Below are 20279 nucleotides of genomic sequence, written 5' to 3' on the forward strand. Positions count from 1 at the left end.
ATTTTAATTTTATTATACTAATTTATTTAACTATTGTATATATAAACAATTGTATACACAAAATTCATATAAAATTAAAATTTTAAATTTTTTATTATTTTTTTTTAAATAAATAACTTTGACCCACATGACCTAACTTGACCCAAGGCTCAACCCATGAGTCTGGGCCATGGCCCATGCCGGGCCGACCACCATATTTATCACAAGGGAGGGTGGCACGGCCCCTAACACAAATTAGCCCCCTACACAAACCACAAACCACAAACCACTCTTGAACCCTTGTTGAAATTAGCCCAATGTCCCACAGCACATCCTCGCCGTGTATTGGGAACATCGAGCTTTCGATGACGACATTATCATTTATAGAATTATCATCAGGAGATGTTCCATTCATTCGTTTCGTTCTCCATCCAGTTCAGTTTCTCTATCTACCTCAGAGGAAGAGTTTCTTTACTCTATCTATCGAGCAGCCCTAACAGTCATTAATGGCGTCTGTAAATTTTGGTTGGTTCGAGAACTGGTTTCAGAAACCCCAAAACCCAGTTCCTCAAATCAGCTTGACCTCTTTCAACAACTCTCAGTTCCTCAAATCATCCAGTGCACCAAATTTTGCCTTCATTAGTGGTTCATATTCATTTGGTAAAGGGAAAAAATCCAAACATCCGTCGGAAACGCCAGGCAAATACAAGCGAATGCTTGATCAGTTCTACTGGGAATGCGAAACTCTTCCCGACCATAGAAACACACCAGAGGTTGAGAAAATTCTCAACGAGGACCCTGTATTCGAGAAAAAGGAGAATCCGACGGAGGAAGAGATCAATGATAATGCTCAGTGGTGGGAGGAATTCAGGAAGGACCCCGTAGTTCAGTTCTTGAAACGGGTGGAGGAGATTGATGATAAGATTAATGAGATGGAGCTCAAAGAGAATGAAGTTCCTTATAGGAAAGAGGACCGGAAGCTTTGGAAGGCTTTGCCACATGTCCCGGGATTGGACGGGCGGCCAATGCCGAGGAAGGCGATTAAGACCCGTGAGGAGTCTGATAACAAGTTCTGGGATTTTACGAGGCAGTTTTTCTTTGGACTTTGGGGATTCAGGCAGAGGCCTTACCCTTCTAGCCGGCCAATTGACGTTGCGCAGGCTATTGGCTACAAGCGACTTGAGAAGCGTTACTACGATTGTAAGTTGTTCAATGACTTGACTTCTTCCATTTCTTTGCTTATTGCAGAGATGTGGTTAGTCATTTTGTTACTTCTATTTTAATTTGAAATAGGTTTGATGTAGATGAAAATGTTGCTTTAAATCTCTGATGATGTTTTGTTGAACTGCGGCTTTCATTTTGAGGTTTCTATATGTTGTCTTTTGGTGAAGGATAATCCATCCAACCCTAACTATTTTTTTTCTTTATTATTATTATCGTCTGTTTTCTTTAAAGCAGAACTCCCATTACTTCTCAGTTGTGTTCTGAATTCTCTTCTATTCTATTCTGGTGCTGGTTAACTTGTACTTGAGGTTAATTCGTTAAATTTTATTACCGCTGTATTATTCCATCTATTCTTGCCACATGCTTCTTCCTCCTGGATCTAGTATTTGGATATCACAAGCAAGTATAATTCTTTGGCTTTTGTGCCGACCTTTGCTTCTTTGCCGTGGTTCCTAGGAGAAAAGCTAGGCTTAAAAGTAATGGTGCTATTAATAATGTAGTTATATTTGAACAAGGTAGAATGAAGATTGATACTGTCTGTGCATGTACCTCATTACTCTTCTTTCTCCCTTCATGGTTTCCTTGTAACATATCACTTTAAAGTGCGTATGCAACGTACAAAAATCTTCTTGTCAAACATTAACTTTTTTTTTTTTTAAATTTTTTTATATGGTCCTTTATTTTTTGTTTTTCATTTTAAGAGTCTTATTTCATGTTGGCTGTTGTAGTTATCATGAGAAGCGGTGGATGGTACTACAAGGATCGCTTGGGTCGTACAAGGGGGCCGCTGGAACTAATAACACTTAAAACTGCATGGGGTGCTGGGATAATTGATAAAGACACTTTCATTTGGGGTGAAGATATGGATGAATGGGCACCAATCCACATGGTTTATGGGTTGGAACCAGCAATTGCCACTTGGGAAGGTTTGTCAAAATTTCCATTTTCTCATGCTTAAGCGGATAAAGTTTTGGGGTTTCATTTTCTTGCTTGAATAATGTGAAATCTATGCTCTATTTGATTCAACAGAAAGTGCAAAGAGAATTCTTGTTGCTTTCCTTGACGTTGTTTGATACTTAGCCTAGCAATCAAAATTTGGAAAACTGACTGTTGCTGAGTCACCCATCTTCAACTTTCTTCCTACTGTCTTGCATTGTTTTTTCAATCAGAAATATGGCCACCCCCTTAAAAAAAGCTACCTAGAAAAAGAGAATTGGCATAAATGCAAATTGAAAAGAAAAAAAAGTTTTCTTATCTTAATGGGCAACTGAACACATCTTAAAGGATACAGCAGAAGCATGCAGGCTATCTACTTTGTGTATTACTTCTTACAAGTGTCTGGCTGTATACTAGTGAATCGTCCAGAAAAACAAGTTTACTGAGACAATCTCAAACAAGAATTATTAGAACCATCTAGTTGGGTCATCATTTGTTCAAAGTGATCTAGGGGCAAATGTGCATCATTTATGCCAAATCCTACATTGTTCTCTCACTATGGTTCTGTCCACATGGTAGTTTAGATTTTTAAAATTTAATTTTTAGCAAGCCTATTATCATCTACTCTCTTCTGAAAGGTGTCTTTTCAAATGAGAAATCACTATTTCATATTTCAAGCAAACTGATCCTTGGCAGATAAAAGGATTAAGTGCATGATGCACAAAGATACTGATCATTTTGTTTGGCAATCTCCAGTTAGGTTAGGTGCTGCTGCTACAGCTTTTATTCACAAACTCATGAAAGGTATTCCTCCCTGGGTTCCCCTGAAGGGGCATGAGAAGAAAACATATAAGCAGCTTCAAGAAGAGGCACTTGAGAGCAAAAGACGTGATTTAGCTGTACTTAAGGCAAATGGTGGTATGTGGCCCGGGGTCAGAACCCCCAGTCATGCATTGTTCCTTTGGGCTAGTGGATCTGAACTGACAACGATTTTAGAGGAAGACCACATGCCCAACAAATACATTCCAAAAGATCTTAGGTATAGTACTATTCATATCTCTTTTCCTTTAATTGTTCTCCTGTTTGAGATATTTTGGACTGCCTGGATAAGTTATCCATTAGACTGTGATAAATTTGGGCAATAATTACCTGCATTTTTGTTGTTATGGGTTTGGATGTGAAGTTCTTTCTAATTATTATTATGGTTATAGTTTCTGAATTCTTGTTTACAGTATCTTTTAATTTCTTCTAGAAATATATTTAATAGAACAAACACACTGCAGTTTGGTTATTAGTGGAAGTTTGAATATATAAATTTTAGATATCTTCTTTTATTTTCCACCCCAAAACACTGCTTTGTGTGGTGTACCACGTTATAATTTGAGACATTACGTAATTGAGAAATTATATGTGTATTGCATGTCGTAATAGTAGTTCTATTTTGCTGGTGAGATTAGGGGGTTGAAAATGGAGGAAGGTTCGAAGAAGATCTCTAAGGGTGGAAGCAAAGCAGTTCCTATTTGAAAGTTACAGGGTGAAAGGGAAGAAAGCTTTAAAAATCAGAGAAATTAATATGGCCATGGTGTTGCTGGTAGGGGAAGAAGCATTGGTGTGGTTTCAGACTTTCATGGAAGATGCTGCTCAGGTGAGTAGGAAGTCTGAATACAAAGATTCAATTGAGATTAATGGGAGGAGGTATATAGCAGAAAGAAGGGAGAATCCTAAAGGAAGGTACGTGGTGCTTATGGAATTCTTTGGGGAAGGAAAAAGAGCAGATGGTTTGCTTCCCTGAAGGTAAGAAGTGGAATGGCTGGGAAGAAGTTTCAGGGATTTTGAAGGACTTCATTACATGGGAGGAAGCTAGAGAAGAAAGTAGAAGGGAGCTAGTAGAAGAAACACAGGGGGTTTATGGAGACTCTACAGTGAGGGAGCAGAAGGAACTGCCAGAAGAGGTAACAGAAATGCAGCTCATGGCTCAAGCAGCAAAGGACTGTAGAATGGTTTACAGCATGCACAAGAATGACTGGGAGAAGAAATTTATTGTTACCTTAACAGCCCCACCGAAGGACTGGAAGAGAATTGCTGAAGAGTTACTAAAGAAGCTGAAGTTAAACAGTACTATTATTTTAACCCCCTTTGAAAAGTGTAAGGCCCTTCTAGAGTTAGTAGAAGAGAAAATGGAACTCCAGTCTATGTGTTGTCAATTGGAGTCAGCCTCTGTGACTGTTTCAAAATGGATTCCTCATTCCAACTCTAAGGATCTGCATGCGAGGGACAAAGTAATTGTTCGAATCTTGGGGCTACCATTTCACCTATGGATTTCAGATGTTTTTGTCTCAATAGCAACTCTATGCAAAGCAAGGTTAGAGTTTTTTTTTTTCGTTAAAGAGCTCCATTCAGCTACAATATGTTTGAGTAATGTAAACTTGGATTGGAAGATATCCCACGTTCAGTAAAGGTACTGGTTGATGGAATCTTTTTATTCAGCCTGGCTAGTTACAGCCATTGAAGCTGAGCCATGGAGGGAGGGAAGAAGGGAAGAAGATGAGAAGGTAGAAGAAGAATGGTTTATTGATCAAAAAATAAAAAAGGTAGAAGAAGAATGGTCATGTGGAAGAAGTCAAGTGGATGCAGGAAAGGAGAAAGGAAATTACACTGAAATGGCAAAGCAAAATCTGGGGAGAGTTGTTAATAAGAAAAATGGGCTTGGGCTTTTGAAACAGGGGCTGGGTACCTTGAAACATACTTTGGGCCCAGCTGTTGCGCCTCAAAGGGCAGTGACACATGACATACTTAAAGGGCACGTGAGCCCTAAGGGCAGCCCATTGATGGACAAAAGGATTAAAGTATCGGTATCGGACAACTCGGATACGGATATGTATATGCTTTGGAAATGCATGGGTATGGACGAAAAAGATGGGAAACACATGGATACACTAGGGAAATACATACTAATTTCATAAATACATTAATAACACTAAATTTAAGATCAAAATGATCACAAAATAGTATATAAATACATAGAAAATGTAAATATTAAGGATATATATGAAGAAATATATTACGGTTAATGTACCAGGATGCATAATTTTATTTATAGTGCATCAATCAAGAGTCCAAGACATTAAACATATGCACCTATTATATTTTAATTATTATATCAATTATTTTTTATTTTACTATTTTAATTTTTTAACATTAAGAAAAAAGCAACTAAATATTACATTTTCAAGTGCAAATTAAAATATCAATTAATAATTTACAAAAATATAATCTTAACTTAAAGTATATCAAATATGTTAAAATTTCTAAGATACATATGATATACAAAGTCATAGATTTTAATTACTAAAATAATTATTCCATTATTAATATATTTATTTCTATAAATTTTATGAAATAAAAAATCATTTTTTTGAAATAAATGTAGATTAGTGGATTTGATAGATTCAATTTAATATTATATTCTTTAATACTTTGTATATAATATTTTTTTTTTGTAAATAATAAATATGTTGTTATTACTTGTTAATGTAAATTAAAATATTAGTTAATAACTAGTAAAAGTATATAAAAATTTTAAGATTTATATCATGTGCAATAAATTTTAAGTATTAAAATAATTATTCTATTATTAATATTCTATTTGTACAAATTTCTTGATATTAAAAATCATATTTTTTATATAAATGTGGATTTGATACATTATTTATTTTATTAGTTTATAAAATACTTTTTTTTTTTTTAAATATTATTTTTTTTTAATTTTTAGCTAGAGTTGTTAAATTTAAATATGTGCTTTTTATTTAATTTGCATGTGAACACAAAAAGTTAATAAAATTTATTTTATTTCACTTTATATCACGAAATGAAGCGTGGCTTAGTGCTTTAGAATCACATCGAGTTCTAAACGTGTTGGGTGATTTGTGATTGAATCACCTTATTTGCATTTTTTGAGAAAGCTGATAGATGCAACGCGTATCGGTGCGTATTAGCCTGTATCAGTGTGCATCGGCCGATACGATGTGATACAGTTTGATATGCATTTGTATCCGTCCAGTACGAACGATTGACGGGATACACTTGTATTCGTAACGTATCTCATATTGTTAGTAACCAATACCGATACGATATAAAGGGAAAACTTTGGTTTCTCCTGAAAACTGAAACCCAAAATTTAATAGATGCGATGGTAAAGGTAAGGAGAAGGTGCAAGACTCAGATTCAGAGTTTGAAGAGAGTTCCAGCGAGGGCGATTCAGACTCGAGTTAATGCTCAAGCTTGGGTAGCATAGATCAAACAATGCAGATTGATATGAATGAAGTAGAGAGTTTCAACACTGAAGAGTTGTTCTTGGGAAAAGAAAAGGAAAACTTGATCAATACCAAAGAAACAAAGGAATCTGGGCAGGTAGTACATGTAGTCGAAGTTGAGCAGACGACATCCTCCCCTAACTTAGAGAGATTACCTCCAGTGTTCCAGCAAGAACAGGATGCACAGGAAGTGAGTCAAGAGGAGACTTTGAAGATGAGTATGGAGGCAATAGAGAAGGGTGTACTTGAAAAGGTTATTGGCGCAACTGGAATTGTTAATTATCCCACTCCTACTCAACACAAGCAAAATTTTCAGGGGCTGATTCTGATATGTTGGGCTCCAAACATGACTCCCCAACCACACTTGTCTTCGATCCTCATCCAACGTCTCCAAGTGTGTCCTTTCAGTTTTGGCTACTGATATGTGTGCTCTGCTTGAAATAGGTACACCAGCTACCCAACCTGATTGGTTAAGGAGGGAGGGTGGAGATGGGACTGTGAGATTAGAAGAGGGAAAGGTAGAAGATAGGAGGGGGTAGGAAGAGGAAGTGAAAAGGATTTGGGGCCTAATCAATGAGTTTCTTGATGATTGTAAAAAAAGGAAGAGATAAGTCAGGAGGGCGTGCAAGAAAAGGACGACCCAGTCATAAGGGAGAATACAAGGAGGGAGGGTGGAGATGGGACTGTGAGATTAGAAGAGGGAGAGGTAGAAGATAGGAGGGGGTAGGAAGAGGAAGTGGAAAGGATTTGGGGCCTAATCAATGAGTTTCTTGATGATTGTAAAAAAAGGAAGAGATAAGTCAGGAGGGCATGCAAGAAAAGGACGATCCAGTCATAAGGGAGAATACACAAGATCAAGGAATTCAGAAGACAAAGAAAGAGTGAAGAAAAAACAAAAAGCGGAAGAAGAAAAAGACAAAAGCAGAAAGGATGATCTCTGATGTAGAGGGTGATATCGAATTTAGTGGGAGAGGAGATAGATGGAAGCAACCAAAGTAGGGAGGGAAGAATAAAAAGAGGGTTCAAATTAAAAGGTGAAAATTCCCTATTGGGGAATGGCTTGAAAGAGGTCTAGGAAGGGCCTGTTGTGATAGATTTGGAAAGTAGTCCTCCCAATCTGCAGATACCCTTGGTTCAGGGGCTTTGAGAACCCCCTATTTGCTAATGTTGTTCATTCATTCATTGCAATAAAAAATCTTCTTAAAAGGCAATGAAAGTTATAAAATCATTATTTTTTATGTGAGAAATAAGAATTGCAGACCCTAACATAGACTTGTTCGGGCTTGCCTCGAGGGGCGTGGTACAAAGGCGACTCATAGAATCAAGAATGCAATATGTTTTACATCACATTAGCTACTTGAAACAATGCAATTAAGGAAAAAAAAAGATTGTGGGTTTTACATGCTTGAAAATGCTTTATATGTTTTCTTTTATTTTTAAATTTTCATTTGAATATGCTTTACATGTTATGTTTATGTATTTTAATTTTAGATAATAGATTTTGTAAAACATTTATTTTGAAATTTAAGTTCATATTTTTATTAACATTATGTTTAATATTTTTTGATTTTTTTTTTGCATTTTCTGATTTTTTTGATTTTTAGCTTTTTTTTTTTTGGGTTAAGTACTCTGCAACCCAATGCAGAATTCTGAATGACAGCTCCCCGTAGTCTATTAGTAGCCCCCTCCCCCCTATAAACCGCATCCTGCCCGTGAATTTGGCATCAATTCACGGTCAGGATTCATCCCCCTGTACGGTGGGGATACAAAATTCTGACCTGGACTGATCAGTCATTCTCCTTTATTCTTTTTGTAATTTTGCACCTTGCTTAAAAAGGCGTGTGCCTCGCCTTGCGCCTTGGCGCCTCAGGCACAAATTGGCCCTTGCGTTTTTTTTGTGCCTTGTGCTTTTAAAACACTGCCCCAACATTTATTGAAATGAAATGCTAATCTGGAGCATTGTAAGCTGAGATGGAAGATATTTTTGTCGGGTGTTACTTGAAACACCCATGAAATGCCCAACTAAACAACAAAGATAATAAATGTTTAAAGTAGCATTTTTCAATTAAACATTTATCTGAGAAACATCCCATCTATAAACGCCCACAGAATCATACACATACTCTATTTACATTTTTTTGTTTTCGAAAAAAATCAAAGTAATTTTATTAATAAAGATCAACATAAACAACAAGCAGATGGCATTGCAAAGCAAGCCCCGCTGCAAATACATGATCACTTTTCCCACAATCTTAACACAATACACAGCTGGATCGAGTTGATTAGCAAACATATTTTAGACACAGAGACCCAGGAGCCAATTCTACCAATCACCGAGTTAAATCATCTCCTCCCCACCCCTAGCTCTATTAGTGAGCACTCTTCTATTCCTTTCTGTCCAAATAGTTCAAGATGTTCTTTTTCCATTTTTTTTGTCATACTTGAAATCCATCTGGCATCAAATCTTTGACTCTTTCACATGTTACATGTTGGAATAGCAGTAGTATTTAATGTGGTGGACATTGGATAAACTACTCTCTCAGATATTAGATATTGCTTCTCCTTTGAAAGAAAAAGGAATTTACAATATATTGAACCATTAAGAAGACATTGTCTTTGTTACATTTTTGACGCTCAGAAAAATAAGGAAAAAGAAGAAAAAGGGGGTATGCTAACAAGTTTTTTGGTTTTATTTTCTGCTTTAAAGATGTTAAAGCTCATGAGGACCAGCATTGTCCTTCTGTCATTTAAACATCATCATCTAAGCCTTGTCCCAACCATGTAGAGTTGGCTACATAAATCCTGTTCATCATTCTGTTCTGTTTAGTGTGACATCGTTTTAGTTTTTCCATGCCTTATCCCATCTATATGGGGTCAGCTTGTTCAGTGCCATATCCGCTGTTAAATTATGGGCGCTTAAATCACTTCTTATTACTTCAACCTGCCTTTTAGACATCTCTGGTTATAATTTGTTCCGCATTTTATCTTGATTGCTGTATTCTTTTATGTGATTATCTACCTTCAAAAGAGTAGCAACAGTATGGTATGATAACTGAAAATGTGCTTTTGCTTTCTATTTGTTTCAGGATTCAACTTGCTAAAGCTATACCTGGTTTGAGGCCATGGGAAGTCTTAAGTATAGAGCAAGCAATGGATCAAATAACATATGATGGGGAATGGTATCGCGAACCTCTTGGTTCATACACAACAGGTCCTCCATACATCAAGCATTGGAATAAGGATGCTAAGGTAGATTCATGTCTAATCTTGCCAGTTATTATTTTAAAATTCTCTTGTGGTATCCCATGCGATCATTTGAAGATGATTGGTGTGCACTAATTTGTTATAAATTCTTTCTACAATATCTACAATAACAATGAAAACATCAAGTATAAACTAATTCTACCATTTTATGTTACATAAAATTCCAGGAAGAGCATGGGGATGGAAACTATTAAAGCTAGAGGAAACATGATAGCTTCTATAATAAACTGCCTATATAACTTTGTTTGCAATCAAAACGTTGCCTGGCAGCTCAGTCAGGGGCCCAGGGCATATGGTCCCTTGTTTGTGCATTGGAATCCAGTCAGGGTGCATATACCAAAAATGACTGGCCAGGATGGCAGTTTGGGTCAAGAACCGTCTCTGCTGTTAATACAATTTTCTTGAATACGCAGGGGACCCCAACTCTGGTTGAGGGTTGTTGCCATGTGCCTATCTACATGATTTGCATGGCCTATTAGCTTATAAGCAGTCAGACCTAAGGTGGTTAGCCTACTTTATGGGTGGATTTGTGAATCCAGTGGTGGTGATGATGTTTGTTTTCCTATGCACATTATTACAATAGAGATTTATGCATTTATGTGTGATTATAATGCATCTTAAACTTGGTCAATACATTCAGTTGAGTGAGCTTTTTCTGCTTTGAACCTGCTCTGAATCTGTTATTTTTAAATTTTGCGTGCAGAGGTTGTTTAGGAACTTCTACGACCTCAGCTGCCGTGTGGTTAACAAACTGGAAACGACAATTCCAGGATTTAGTACTGTGATAGAGAAAGTCCGGGCAGATATAGATGCTCGACATGCAAAGCGGAAGGAGAAGAGAGATGCAGAGAAGAGGCTTGAGCAAGAGATAGCGCTCTTCGGTCGACCTCGATCAGATCCATAATGTTTTCTCATGCTTTCATAGTTTTGGTTCGTGTACAGAAAGTCATCGTTTCTTCTCTGCTGAAGCCCTGAAGGGTTGAGATGATATATGAGCTTCTTCAAATGATTGTGATTGTATTACTTCTAGTAGTAGCTCGTCATTGGCTCGTGACCTTGTTTGAGGAAAATGTAAACGTTTTTGTGGTTTTTAGTTTTTACATGGGTTGGGACTTGAGAGCAGGGGATCTGTTTATTGGTTGGCATTGGGGTATGAGGGTATCATCCACCATTGGCTCGGATGTTTTCAACCCAGCGCTGTGAACTTCTGCTTGCGGCTCGTAGTTGGTGTTTAGCATCTAGTTGTTCACTTGTTCTCCTAATGTTATAAAGTTGAACATGTAGTGATGATACAAGTAACTTTTGAAATTCTATTTCTCTGCTATGCCAACTATTTGATTGGGTCTGGTCTGAATGACCTGTTGTTAAATTGGTTTCAACTTCTATGGTTAATATCCTTCTCAAAGATGATTACTATGCCAGTTAATGGGTACTTAAGTATATATTAATGCAAGTATCCATGTATAGTATGTAGCTATGTGCATCAACAATTCTCTACCGGATCTCCTGCACAACACCTCTTGGATTGTGCCAGCAACTTATATGTGCGACTGCCAGCAACTTGACAGATATAGAAGGGACCTCCATTTTTTAATTTTTCCATATTTTTAAATTAAAAAAATATCAAAATAGAAAAAAAAACGGGCACAACTGATATAAATATTTGTGGAAGAGAAACACATCTTCCGCAAAGGTTTTCCATCGCATTCAATCTTGAATTAGTAGTTTGCTAATAATGCAGTTACAAAAATGCACTATTGGTGAAAATTCATATGTTCAAAGTGAAAATTAGCAGATACCCAAACCCATGTGTGATTTCTACCAGAAATTGAAGGAAATATTTTGATCTTTTATTTCAAAGAACGAGATCAAACGGGAAAGAAAAAGTAAGAAATCCAAAAATGGGAGGGATCTATCAAAAAGTTTCAAGATCAAAATCTCCAAAGGTTATGAAGAAAAAGAAAGAACAAAAAAAAAAAAACACACACACACAAATACAGATGAAAAAAATGTTTGCTTGAAAAAAGAATACCTTTGTTTCTTGACTCCTAACAACTTCTCTTACAAGACGAAGAAAGACATTAAACCAGTTGAGATCTCCATACCCAGTGGCTTTTTCGGTTGTCATCTTCTCTAGGATGAAAGTAAAATCTCTAATCCAATCCCCGTTAATCCATACTCGATTTCATCTCTACCTTGTATAAAAAGTGTGTGTTTCATTTCGACCTATTTATCCCTATTTTAAATGAATGCTATTTTCATGTTAATTTGTTTTTGTTTCAGGTTTCAGATTTATCATAATTTTCTGGAACTGCAATATTTACTGTGACGATGCCTTTCGAAAAGCCTGAGATGCCATTAGGGCAATGGAGAATAGTTAAATTTGCAGGAGAACCTGAGAACCACTCATGATGCGATAATGGGTTGGGTTTCTCAAGGAATTTCTCACAATTGGTGCTCGTCCTGTTTTCCAGGCATGTTTCTCCACCCAAGATCGGAATAATGGAGATTTAAGAGGGAGGAAGGAAATGAAGCTTCTTGAACGTTATCAATCATCTGTTAAGTTGCTCGCACATACAAATCTTTCACCCATGTGACACTGACATGGCACAACCCAATAAGTTGTGCAAGAAGATGTATAGAATGAGATGTGCAAGAGATTCGGACTCCAACAATTCTAAGGGAGATCTTCTGGTAGCTCTGACATGTAAAAGACGAGCTTTTATATGAAGATCTGAGAAGTCCGAAGAATGTTTGGCAGAAGTGCATCTTTTCGCACAAAATTAAAACGTGAAAGACGCGAAAAGCTTCATTTGAAGTTTTCCGAAATCAGCCCAAAATGGGCTTTTTGCATCTTTTCGGCATTGTCTTTTGGCAGCTAGATTTTCTGCGAGCCAAACGGGAATGAACCGAAAGTCAGTCTTCCCGACTTGTAAACAGCTAAAAGACCGCACAGAAAGACGCGACATACAGGCCCTAAGTTTACAGGCTCACATCTGAACCGTAGACATCCTTTGAAATTCAAAGAAGGCGTGTAAACGCTATAAAAAACAGAGGAAGCGTAAATATGGTGAATTGGGTTCGGGTTGTAACAAACCGGCAGCAAACACGACCCGTTGACATCTCCTGGCTTGAAATTAGGGTCTACACTCCAGGAGGAGAACAGGGAACTGGGAGCTGCACATCGAGTTGCTAGCATATAATACATCATCGATTATACTACAGATCATGCAATCTCATCGTGTTGCATTTTCATACGGGCAATCCCACGTACGATTATTAAATACATATTCTCGTCAGTAAAATAAAATTTTCTGCCTAATGATAAATACAATGAAAGTCAAGTATCAATACTCCCAACTATAGAAGAAACTCCTGAATAAAGCACAGAAAACCAACTCATCATTTATATCAAGTATCACATACCTGATCCAAGCAGAATATCTTACTAAGTTGTAAACTTGATTCATTTCACGCCCAGAAGTTCTAATTAGATGCAGATAACTTGAGGAGATGAGTTTACAGGCAGCAAATATATTGTATCTCCCAAATTCTTTCAGGAAATGTATCCTTTGCTCTTTAAACTTTCTATGGAATCCCTGATAATTTGCTCCATTGAGATGAATTGGAGACCCATGTCAATCAGTTTCTTAGATGCATTCTTGGCCCTTAGCAGCCCTGGTTGGGTATCTTTTGGAAACCTACATAAAGTATGAAAAACCACACACACCATAATTTCAGAAGTGAACATGAATTCAACCATCTAATTGGTGTAGATTTTCTAGGAAGGACCAACTCTATGAATCATGAAGCCTCCCTCCCCTCTATGCACCAGGCCTCTCTATACTTGGATATTGCCCTTATATGGGGCTTTGAAATCATGACAAAGTGCAGAGGCTTGGCATAGCATATCTATAGTAGATAATACTTGATAACAGCTGAAGTGACCGAACTGAATGGCTTATTGCTTTGTCTTTTAGTGAACAAGTTTTCAAGGATGTTGTAAGCTCTTTAATGGCTGGAGCATAAATTAGGTTGATTACTATAACCTCAAATTATTTATTTATTTAATTATTTTACTCACTTTAAAGAAAAAAACAAATCATTCTACTCAGCCACGAGGCATTTTCAAATGGTAAAGTGAATTCACCACAAAGCTCAAATGCAGACCTGAGATTTAAGCTTGAAATAGAAGGTTCCCTATGCAATTTGCTCCTCTCAACTCTAGCTCCAGTCAGGCTAACTAAAGAAATGGCTGGTCTTTGCATCAAGCTGAACGAGGCATTACCTAACCACCAAAAGCCTGACTTCCAAAATATTATGTAGCGGAAGACAAGGTCTGTCTGCCACAGCTTTCATCCACCTACCACCATCTGAGAGTTGTCCTCCACCTTAGTTCAAGGTAGAGGATACAAAGCATATCTCTCCCTCTGGTCCTTAAAAGCACCCCCAGAATCAAAATGGACTGGGCTCCCAATTGAAAAGTCATCAGAGTTCAGCTTTATAAGCTTCTAGGTGACAATGGCAATTTGAGGTGCCGCATTGCCACCTTTAGATGCATGAGGCTTAAGCTTCATAGGTTACTGATTTTTGAGATAAACATCAAATTAATACGAGGAAAAATATAGAAAAATGAACAAGATGAGTGCATTTTTATGTAGGAAAAGCATACAAAATGAATAAATGATCACATAAACAAATGAGCTATAAATATTAGGAGCTTTAGAGAAATCAAATTCATTCTTACAATTCATTTATTAACTATTAAGAAGCTGTAAATGTAAAATAATACTTCAAACTTTGTGTTCACACGCACACAGGGAACATCTCAAGCTGTGAGGAATTTTATACTTTCAGGAATGAGATTGAAGGTGTAAGCCTTGTATATTTTTCAAAACATGTTGCATTTTACAGTAATACTAGTGGGGACCTGTGCGATACATGGGATTTATCAAGGAAAGTGAAATAATCAAAACTTATAACTAATGAAAGAATGCAATGTTGTTTAAAATAATTAAATCTTTATTTTAATAATTTATTATAAAATGTTTTAGTAATTTAGTAATTTGAATTAATTATATTAATATTTTTAACAAAAAAATAAAATATTGCTAATTACTTAATAAAATAATTATTATTTTTCCATATTATTTGTTAATGTTCTATTTTATTTATTTTACTTTATCAATGATTAAATGTTTCAATTGTTTGTAAATATCACTTAAATATTTAAAATACTAAAAATCAATAAATATATAAATTAGGCTATATATAGTCATAATTAAATTAATCTATAGTTAACTTTTTTAGTCATAATTAAATTAATCTATAGTTAACTTTTTTAGTCATAATTAAATTAATTTAAGCCCAAACTTAAGGTTTAATCCCAACCCACCCAAGTTACATGCATCGTAACATTCATAATTGGACTGGACCAAACCAAGTGCAATCCAGCATGCATTATTTTTGTTTTTTTTAACTATTTTTAGATAATATTAAAGTTAAAGTAGCTATGAAGGATGGGTTACCCCCATTGTGTAGCCTAATGAACCAAATAATTTAAAATCTTGGGCTAAATTTTGATAGTGCACTAGTAGTTTTTAAGGTTGCCCGGCCTAGCGCAGCCCACACCTTAAGTGTAATAATATTTGTCTAGGCCTACAAGCTTACCCATGTTAATTATAAAACTATGATTTTTTTTACAAATTAAAAAAATAAATTTTTAACATTTCTATGTATATTAATATAAAATTTATTATCTATACATTATATAATAATATTTACCATATGTGCATATGACTTCCAAGTTGAGCTTATTATGGGTTGTTTAGCTTAGGCTTTATCTGCTAGGGCCATCTAATGAAACTATCAATTTAAATCAATTAATAGTTTTGTATTTAAATTTATTATTTTTATTAGTGTTTATTAAGTTTTAAGTGGAATTGAAGCTAAGTTTTGTTAATATTTATTAGTTTTAAGTGGAAGTTTAGTGGATTTTTAAATTCATAATTTTTCAAAATAATGTTTTATTTTTGTTGTTTTATGTTTGATTATTTAACCTCAACCTACTTATATTATTTGATTTATTAATATTTTACTTTATTATGTTGTATTACTATTCCCTCTTTCTCTCTCTCTTAAATGTCTTTTTTAAATGTAATAATAACATGCATTAAAATAAGAGACATTGGAAAACCCAAAGGTCTCTCTTTCTCTCTCTCACTCTCTCTCTCATTATAATAATGTACAAATTTATTGATCTAATCAAAATAGACAATGATTTACTTATATATATATATATAAAGTAGTTAACAATATCCTATTATTAAACTATGGAACTCTCAATCTCTCTCTATCTTTTATTTTTTTCTCTTCTAGTACAAATTACCATCTCTTTTATTATATATTTATTTTCACTCTCCAAGTTAGATTTAGGGTAGAGTTAATTACCTGGGCACTTTGTATTCAGGGTAGAGTTCTGCAACTTTAGCTGCAAAGTCACCATAGTGAGATATAGCCTCAACACATAGATGCCTTCCTGATGCTGATAGGTTCTCATATACCAAAATATGAGCTAGGGCAACATCTTTAACATGAACAGATCCCATAAAGTAGTCCTCATATATCTCAGTGCAGCCTATCACCAGAATGTTAGGCCAACTTTAGTAGTTCAGATTGGTCAGTCCGTCAGTGGAATAAATTTTTCTGAAGCTCAATTCATAATTAATGAAACCAAGAAATTGCTGAAACTAGTGACTAAAGAAGAACTAGATGGAATAATGGATTTGCAAATATACAGGTAGAAAAGACAAAAAAAAAGAAAAAGAAAAAACAAAGGTGGTAACAACAGTAATAATGTCTAGAAAGGACTAACAGGAAACTCATTTAAGCTCGTGATCATATTGAGAAGTTTGTTACTAGTTACTACCATTTTCTGTTTTCATACGAAATAGAAACAACTTGACATATTTGAAAGTTAGAATTGATTATCTTGAACTCATAAGCGATCTCAGTATCCTTCTCAGAGTTTAATCATTTTTGTACTCTAGAAATACAGTGTGGAGAAGTTACAAGCAGAACAATACCTTGAAGAAGGCGAAGAAGCATTAACATGCTTGCATTGATGGTTGGAGGAAAGATAGGGCCCATCACAGTGCCAGGATTGACGACGACCACGTCCAAGCCATTCTCTTTGGCAAATTCCCATGCAGCTTTCTCTGCCAATGTCTTAGAAGCTGGATACCAAATCTACACCATAAATATAAACGTTTATAATTTATGAACAAAGACATTTATATTATCCAAAAAACTACAACTGAAACAGAACACCAAGTAAATTCTGTTTTTCTTTATCAATATAAGCTTCTTCCTTTTACTGATAAAAAAAAAAAGAAAAAACAGAACGCCAAATAATTATCAGGAGAATGCATCAATCAGTTGAGATGGACTAACTGGGCTTGAATGGACTAACTGGGCATGAATGAATACTTGAAATGGCAAAACATTCAAAGGATGTTGACAAAATCAAGGAAAATTAATAAGAATAAGAAAAACTTGCTAGAAATAGGAGTGGACTAACTGGGCGTAAATGAATCACTTGAGATGGGTTTTTCTTCCTTTCCAGCCAGAGCCTCTCGGTGCTTATGGGATATATAGATGAATTATGAAGCCTCCGATCTCCCACAATGGTGCACTCCCAAGCCTAACTTAGGATGCATTATGATGCTTATGTATGCCATTTATGTATCATGTGTATGTGCATATTCCGTAGCATGTATACGCATTCAATTAAAAATTGTTTATAGCAGTTTTACTTCGTAATCTTATATTTAAGTAAGTTCTTTATTTATGTATAAAAAGTTAAATACATCATCTTCATCGTCATCTAAAACTTGTCCAAACTATATATGGGACCGGCTAAACATTTTTAGGCCCAGGCCCAGGTCCAAACTATAAGCAGATCCAGAATAGCCAATTAGCCAGACCATTTGGTCTGTCAATAATATCTTGACACAGCCAGAATTCAGAATCAGAAGGAAGAAGTGTAATTTGAGCCTCACAGAGTCACAGTAAATTAGGCCAAAGCTATTATAGAAGACAAATTAGCTGGATAAAAAAAAGGTAATCGACTAATAGAATATTTGGACCTCAACTAGAAACGGTGAGAAAAGTAATAGGAAAACTCACTCCCTTCTGCTTGCAATAGTCAACATCCGTCCAGCAGTCCTCCCCTTTGATGACATCGGCAGGCCAGTACCGACTTGGTATGATGGCCGAGATCGATGATGTTACCACCACCCGTCTCACCCCGCATTCCTTTGCCGCTTTCAGCACATTAATCGTCCCTTTGATTGCCGGATCCAAAAGCTCTCTCTATTATTATAATATTAAAAGAAAAATAAGAAATGAATACAAAATAATTACAGCAATTAATTAAATAAAATTAATTTTTATCTGTTCTGCCTCAGAGTCTCCGAGAACAGACCTCTGGGTCTTCGACTTTATCCACAATGCAGGGGGAAGCAAGGTGGAATACGCCGATGGTTCTATTTATGGCGGCCATAAGAGAATCGTAGTCAAGGAGATCGATCTGGAAGAGGCAGAGACGGGACTCTGCTCCTTCTAAGGCTTCCAGGTGCTTCGTTTCTTTCTCATCCTCTGTAATAAAGACATCCAAATTTTCCAAATGAAAAAAAAGGGAAAAGCTATCCAAATGTCCATTGGATTGCAGATAAACACAAAATCCATATTATCCTTGTATGAAAGTTTGGGATGATTCATAGTTTTGATGATCCTATGATGGTGTATCAGTAAAGATATAAGAATATATTTGGATGACCTAATATAATCGACGTGCCATTATCTTCTGAAATCGATAGCGGTCATTTAATAGAACCAAATTGGTCGGGCGCGACTGCCAACTAAACAAAGGTAGGGCAGTTCAGTTGGTGAGGAAGAAACCGTGGTCAGCCCGATTTGATTTCTGACTGTAATTACAACGATGGCCGTCCAAAACCAAATGATTGAAGGAGAAGAAACGGCGGCCATGGATTCCATGGAGTAACGGCGTAAAAAGAAATGAAATCTCTAATAATTACTGGCGAAGGGAAGGCGTATTGCACGAGACTAATTCTAAAAGGAGGAAATTAATTAATTAAATACTGTGAAAGAAAAAAGAGAAGGAGGTTAACTGAGATCTTTGACGGTAGCGTGGACGGTGTAACCACGTTGCAAGAGGAGATGAACGAGCCACGAGCCGATGAAACCGCTTCCCCCCGTAACGCACACCGCCCCTTCTTCCTTCGAGCTCTCTGCCATTGCTTTTCCTTCTGTATGCTCGTCGATTCTCTCGCTCGCGATCTCTCTCTTTACTAAGACGCTACCTTACTACTTCCGCACTCGCACTAAGTTGGGTCGGATTGATGATCGGATTAGAGTTAAAATTGATTCCTCAGACATTTCGATTCAATCCAAATCTGACTCTATAGTGCATATATATATTTATATAATATATATGATATTGATTTATTTATGTATATAATTGTATAACCCTTACTACATATTATCATTTATTTTTTAAGATAATTATTTCACTTAATCTTAATTAGAAATATCAAAATCTTAATAATATTTTTTTTATATTTTATTATTTATCTCCTCTTGTTGTTTGTCACCCATAGCTTAAGCTATAACTTATAATAAACTATAATCATTTCAAACACTTTTTTTTTTTTGAATTTTGTACTTAAAAGAACCAATAAAAATATCAATAAACAAATACTAATAAAACATATGATTAATATATGTAGTGAAAGTTAAGTTAAGATCTGAGATTAAGGGATGAGAAGAAGGTTGTGTTGGGTTGGGCTAGGTTAGGGTTGAAGGAATTTAATTAGGGTCGGGGGTTTAGAACTTAAGGTTGGGCTAGGGTTGGCCTCAAACCCGACCTAACCCGACTTGACTTGCAACCCTACTTGCACTCTGCAGCAATGGAAGTCGTGTCATGATTTCTTGCCCACATTCTACCTGTCGTGAATTGTAGCCACGCCATCTTGTATTGTGAGATGTGGGACTGTAGTGTTGTACTGTGGGAAGGAGATTGGATCTTCTCCGAACTAAATACGCTCCAGTACACATCCAACAAAATCTGACGCCGCATATTACATGATGATCCCAAGCTCATGGTGAGATGTGCATTATCAAATATGTTGGAAGCGTGTAGAACATCTTTTTTGGGAATAGAAATCAACTCATCGTGAAATGTGGTTGGGCTCATCTATCTTTTCCTTTAGTTTTGCCCAAGACGGCTGAGTCCACATCTCCTGCCCATGTCTACTCATATAACATTGCAGCCACACATGGAGAACATCTCATCCTCCTATATAGTATTATACAGGGGGAGATGTTCCCAATTCACGGAGATAGTCTATTGTGGTTAGGAGATCAGGAATCAAGATGATTGCCCCCCCTTACTTTCGAATTTGGCTTCAGCCAGTGCAAGGCCGGCTCGAACAGCTTTTAGAGCCTTGCATTGGAAATATCTCCCTATGAAATAAGATGCAT

At 36.1% G+C, this 20279-nt stretch overlaps 2 protein-coding genes across 3 annotated transcripts; one reads left to right on the plus strand and one right to left on the minus strand.

The window, feature by feature from the left end:
- Positions 1 to 381: 381 nt before the first annotated feature.
- Positions 382 to 11085, plus strand: LOC104597291 (histone-lysine N-methyltransferase ATXR3-like protein). The gene is made up of 5 exons (XM_010258752.3): positions 382 to 1179; positions 1932 to 2129; positions 2896 to 3178; positions 9539 to 9701; positions 10420 to 11085. Exons 1-5 carry the CDS (start codon positions 486 to 488, stop codon positions 10618 to 10620), a joined length of 1539 nt encoding a protein of 512 aa, XP_010257054.1. The 5' UTR covers positions 382 to 485; the 3' UTR covers positions 10621 to 11085.
- Positions 11086 to 12905: 1820 nt separating this feature from the next.
- LOC104597290 (NAD(P)-binding Rossmann-fold superfamily protein) lies at positions 12906 to 19203 on the minus strand. 2 transcript variants are annotated; one of them, XM_010258751.3, is made up of 6 exons: positions 18908 to 19203; positions 18202 to 18374; positions 17904 to 18089; positions 16802 to 16964; positions 16167 to 16353; positions 12906 to 13417 (listed from the first exon to the last, which is right to left on the minus strand). In XM_010258751.3, the coding sequence occupies exons 1-6, from the start codon at positions 19032 to 19034 to the stop codon at positions 13273 to 13275; spliced, it is 981 nt and encodes a 326-aa protein (XP_010257053.1). In that variant the 5' UTR covers positions 19035 to 19203; the 3' UTR covers positions 12906 to 13272. The 2 variants fall into 2 exon arrangements, with proteins under 2 accessions (XP_010257053.1, XP_088753326.1); XM_088897200.1 differs by lacking the exon at positions 12906 to 13417 and adding an exon at positions 14419 to 14646 and having other exon boundaries at positions 18908 to 19189.
- Between the last annotated feature and the right edge of the window lie 1076 nt (positions 19204 to 20279).

This window comes from Nelumbo nucifera, chromosome 2 (genome assembly GCF_055504915.1).
Source record: "Nelumbo nucifera cultivar China Antique chromosome 2, China Antique-T2T, whole genome shotgun sequence".
Lineage (NCBI taxonomy): Eukaryota > Viridiplantae > Streptophyta > Magnoliopsida > Proteales > Nelumbonaceae > Nelumbo > Nelumbo nucifera.

Coding starts and splice junctions, on each gene's coding strand:
- LOC104597291 (XM_010258752.3), top strand. CDS start 486: ATGGCGTCTGTAAATTTTGGTTGGTTCGAGAACTGGTTTCAGAAACCC. Junction 1,180..1,931: donor TGAGAAGCGTTACTACGATT/GTAAGTTGTTCA, acceptor TGGCTGTTGTAG/TTATCATGAGAAGCGGTGGA. Junction 9,702..10,419: donor ATTGGAATAAGGATGCTAAG/GTAGATTCATGT, acceptor TTTTGCGTGCAG/AGGTTGTTTAGGAACTTCTA.
- LOC104597290 (XM_010258751.3), bottom strand. CDS start 19,034: ATGGCAGAGAGCTCGAAGGAAGAAGGGGCGGTGTGCGTTACGGGGGGA. Junction 18,375..18,907: donor CGCTACCGTCAAAGATCTCA/GTTAACCTCCTT, acceptor TCTTTATTACAG/AGGATGAGAAAGAAACGAAG. Junction 16,354..16,801: donor GCTTCTTCGCCTTCTTCAAG/GTATTGTTCTGC, acceptor TTCTGGTGATAG/GCTGCACTGAGATATATGAG.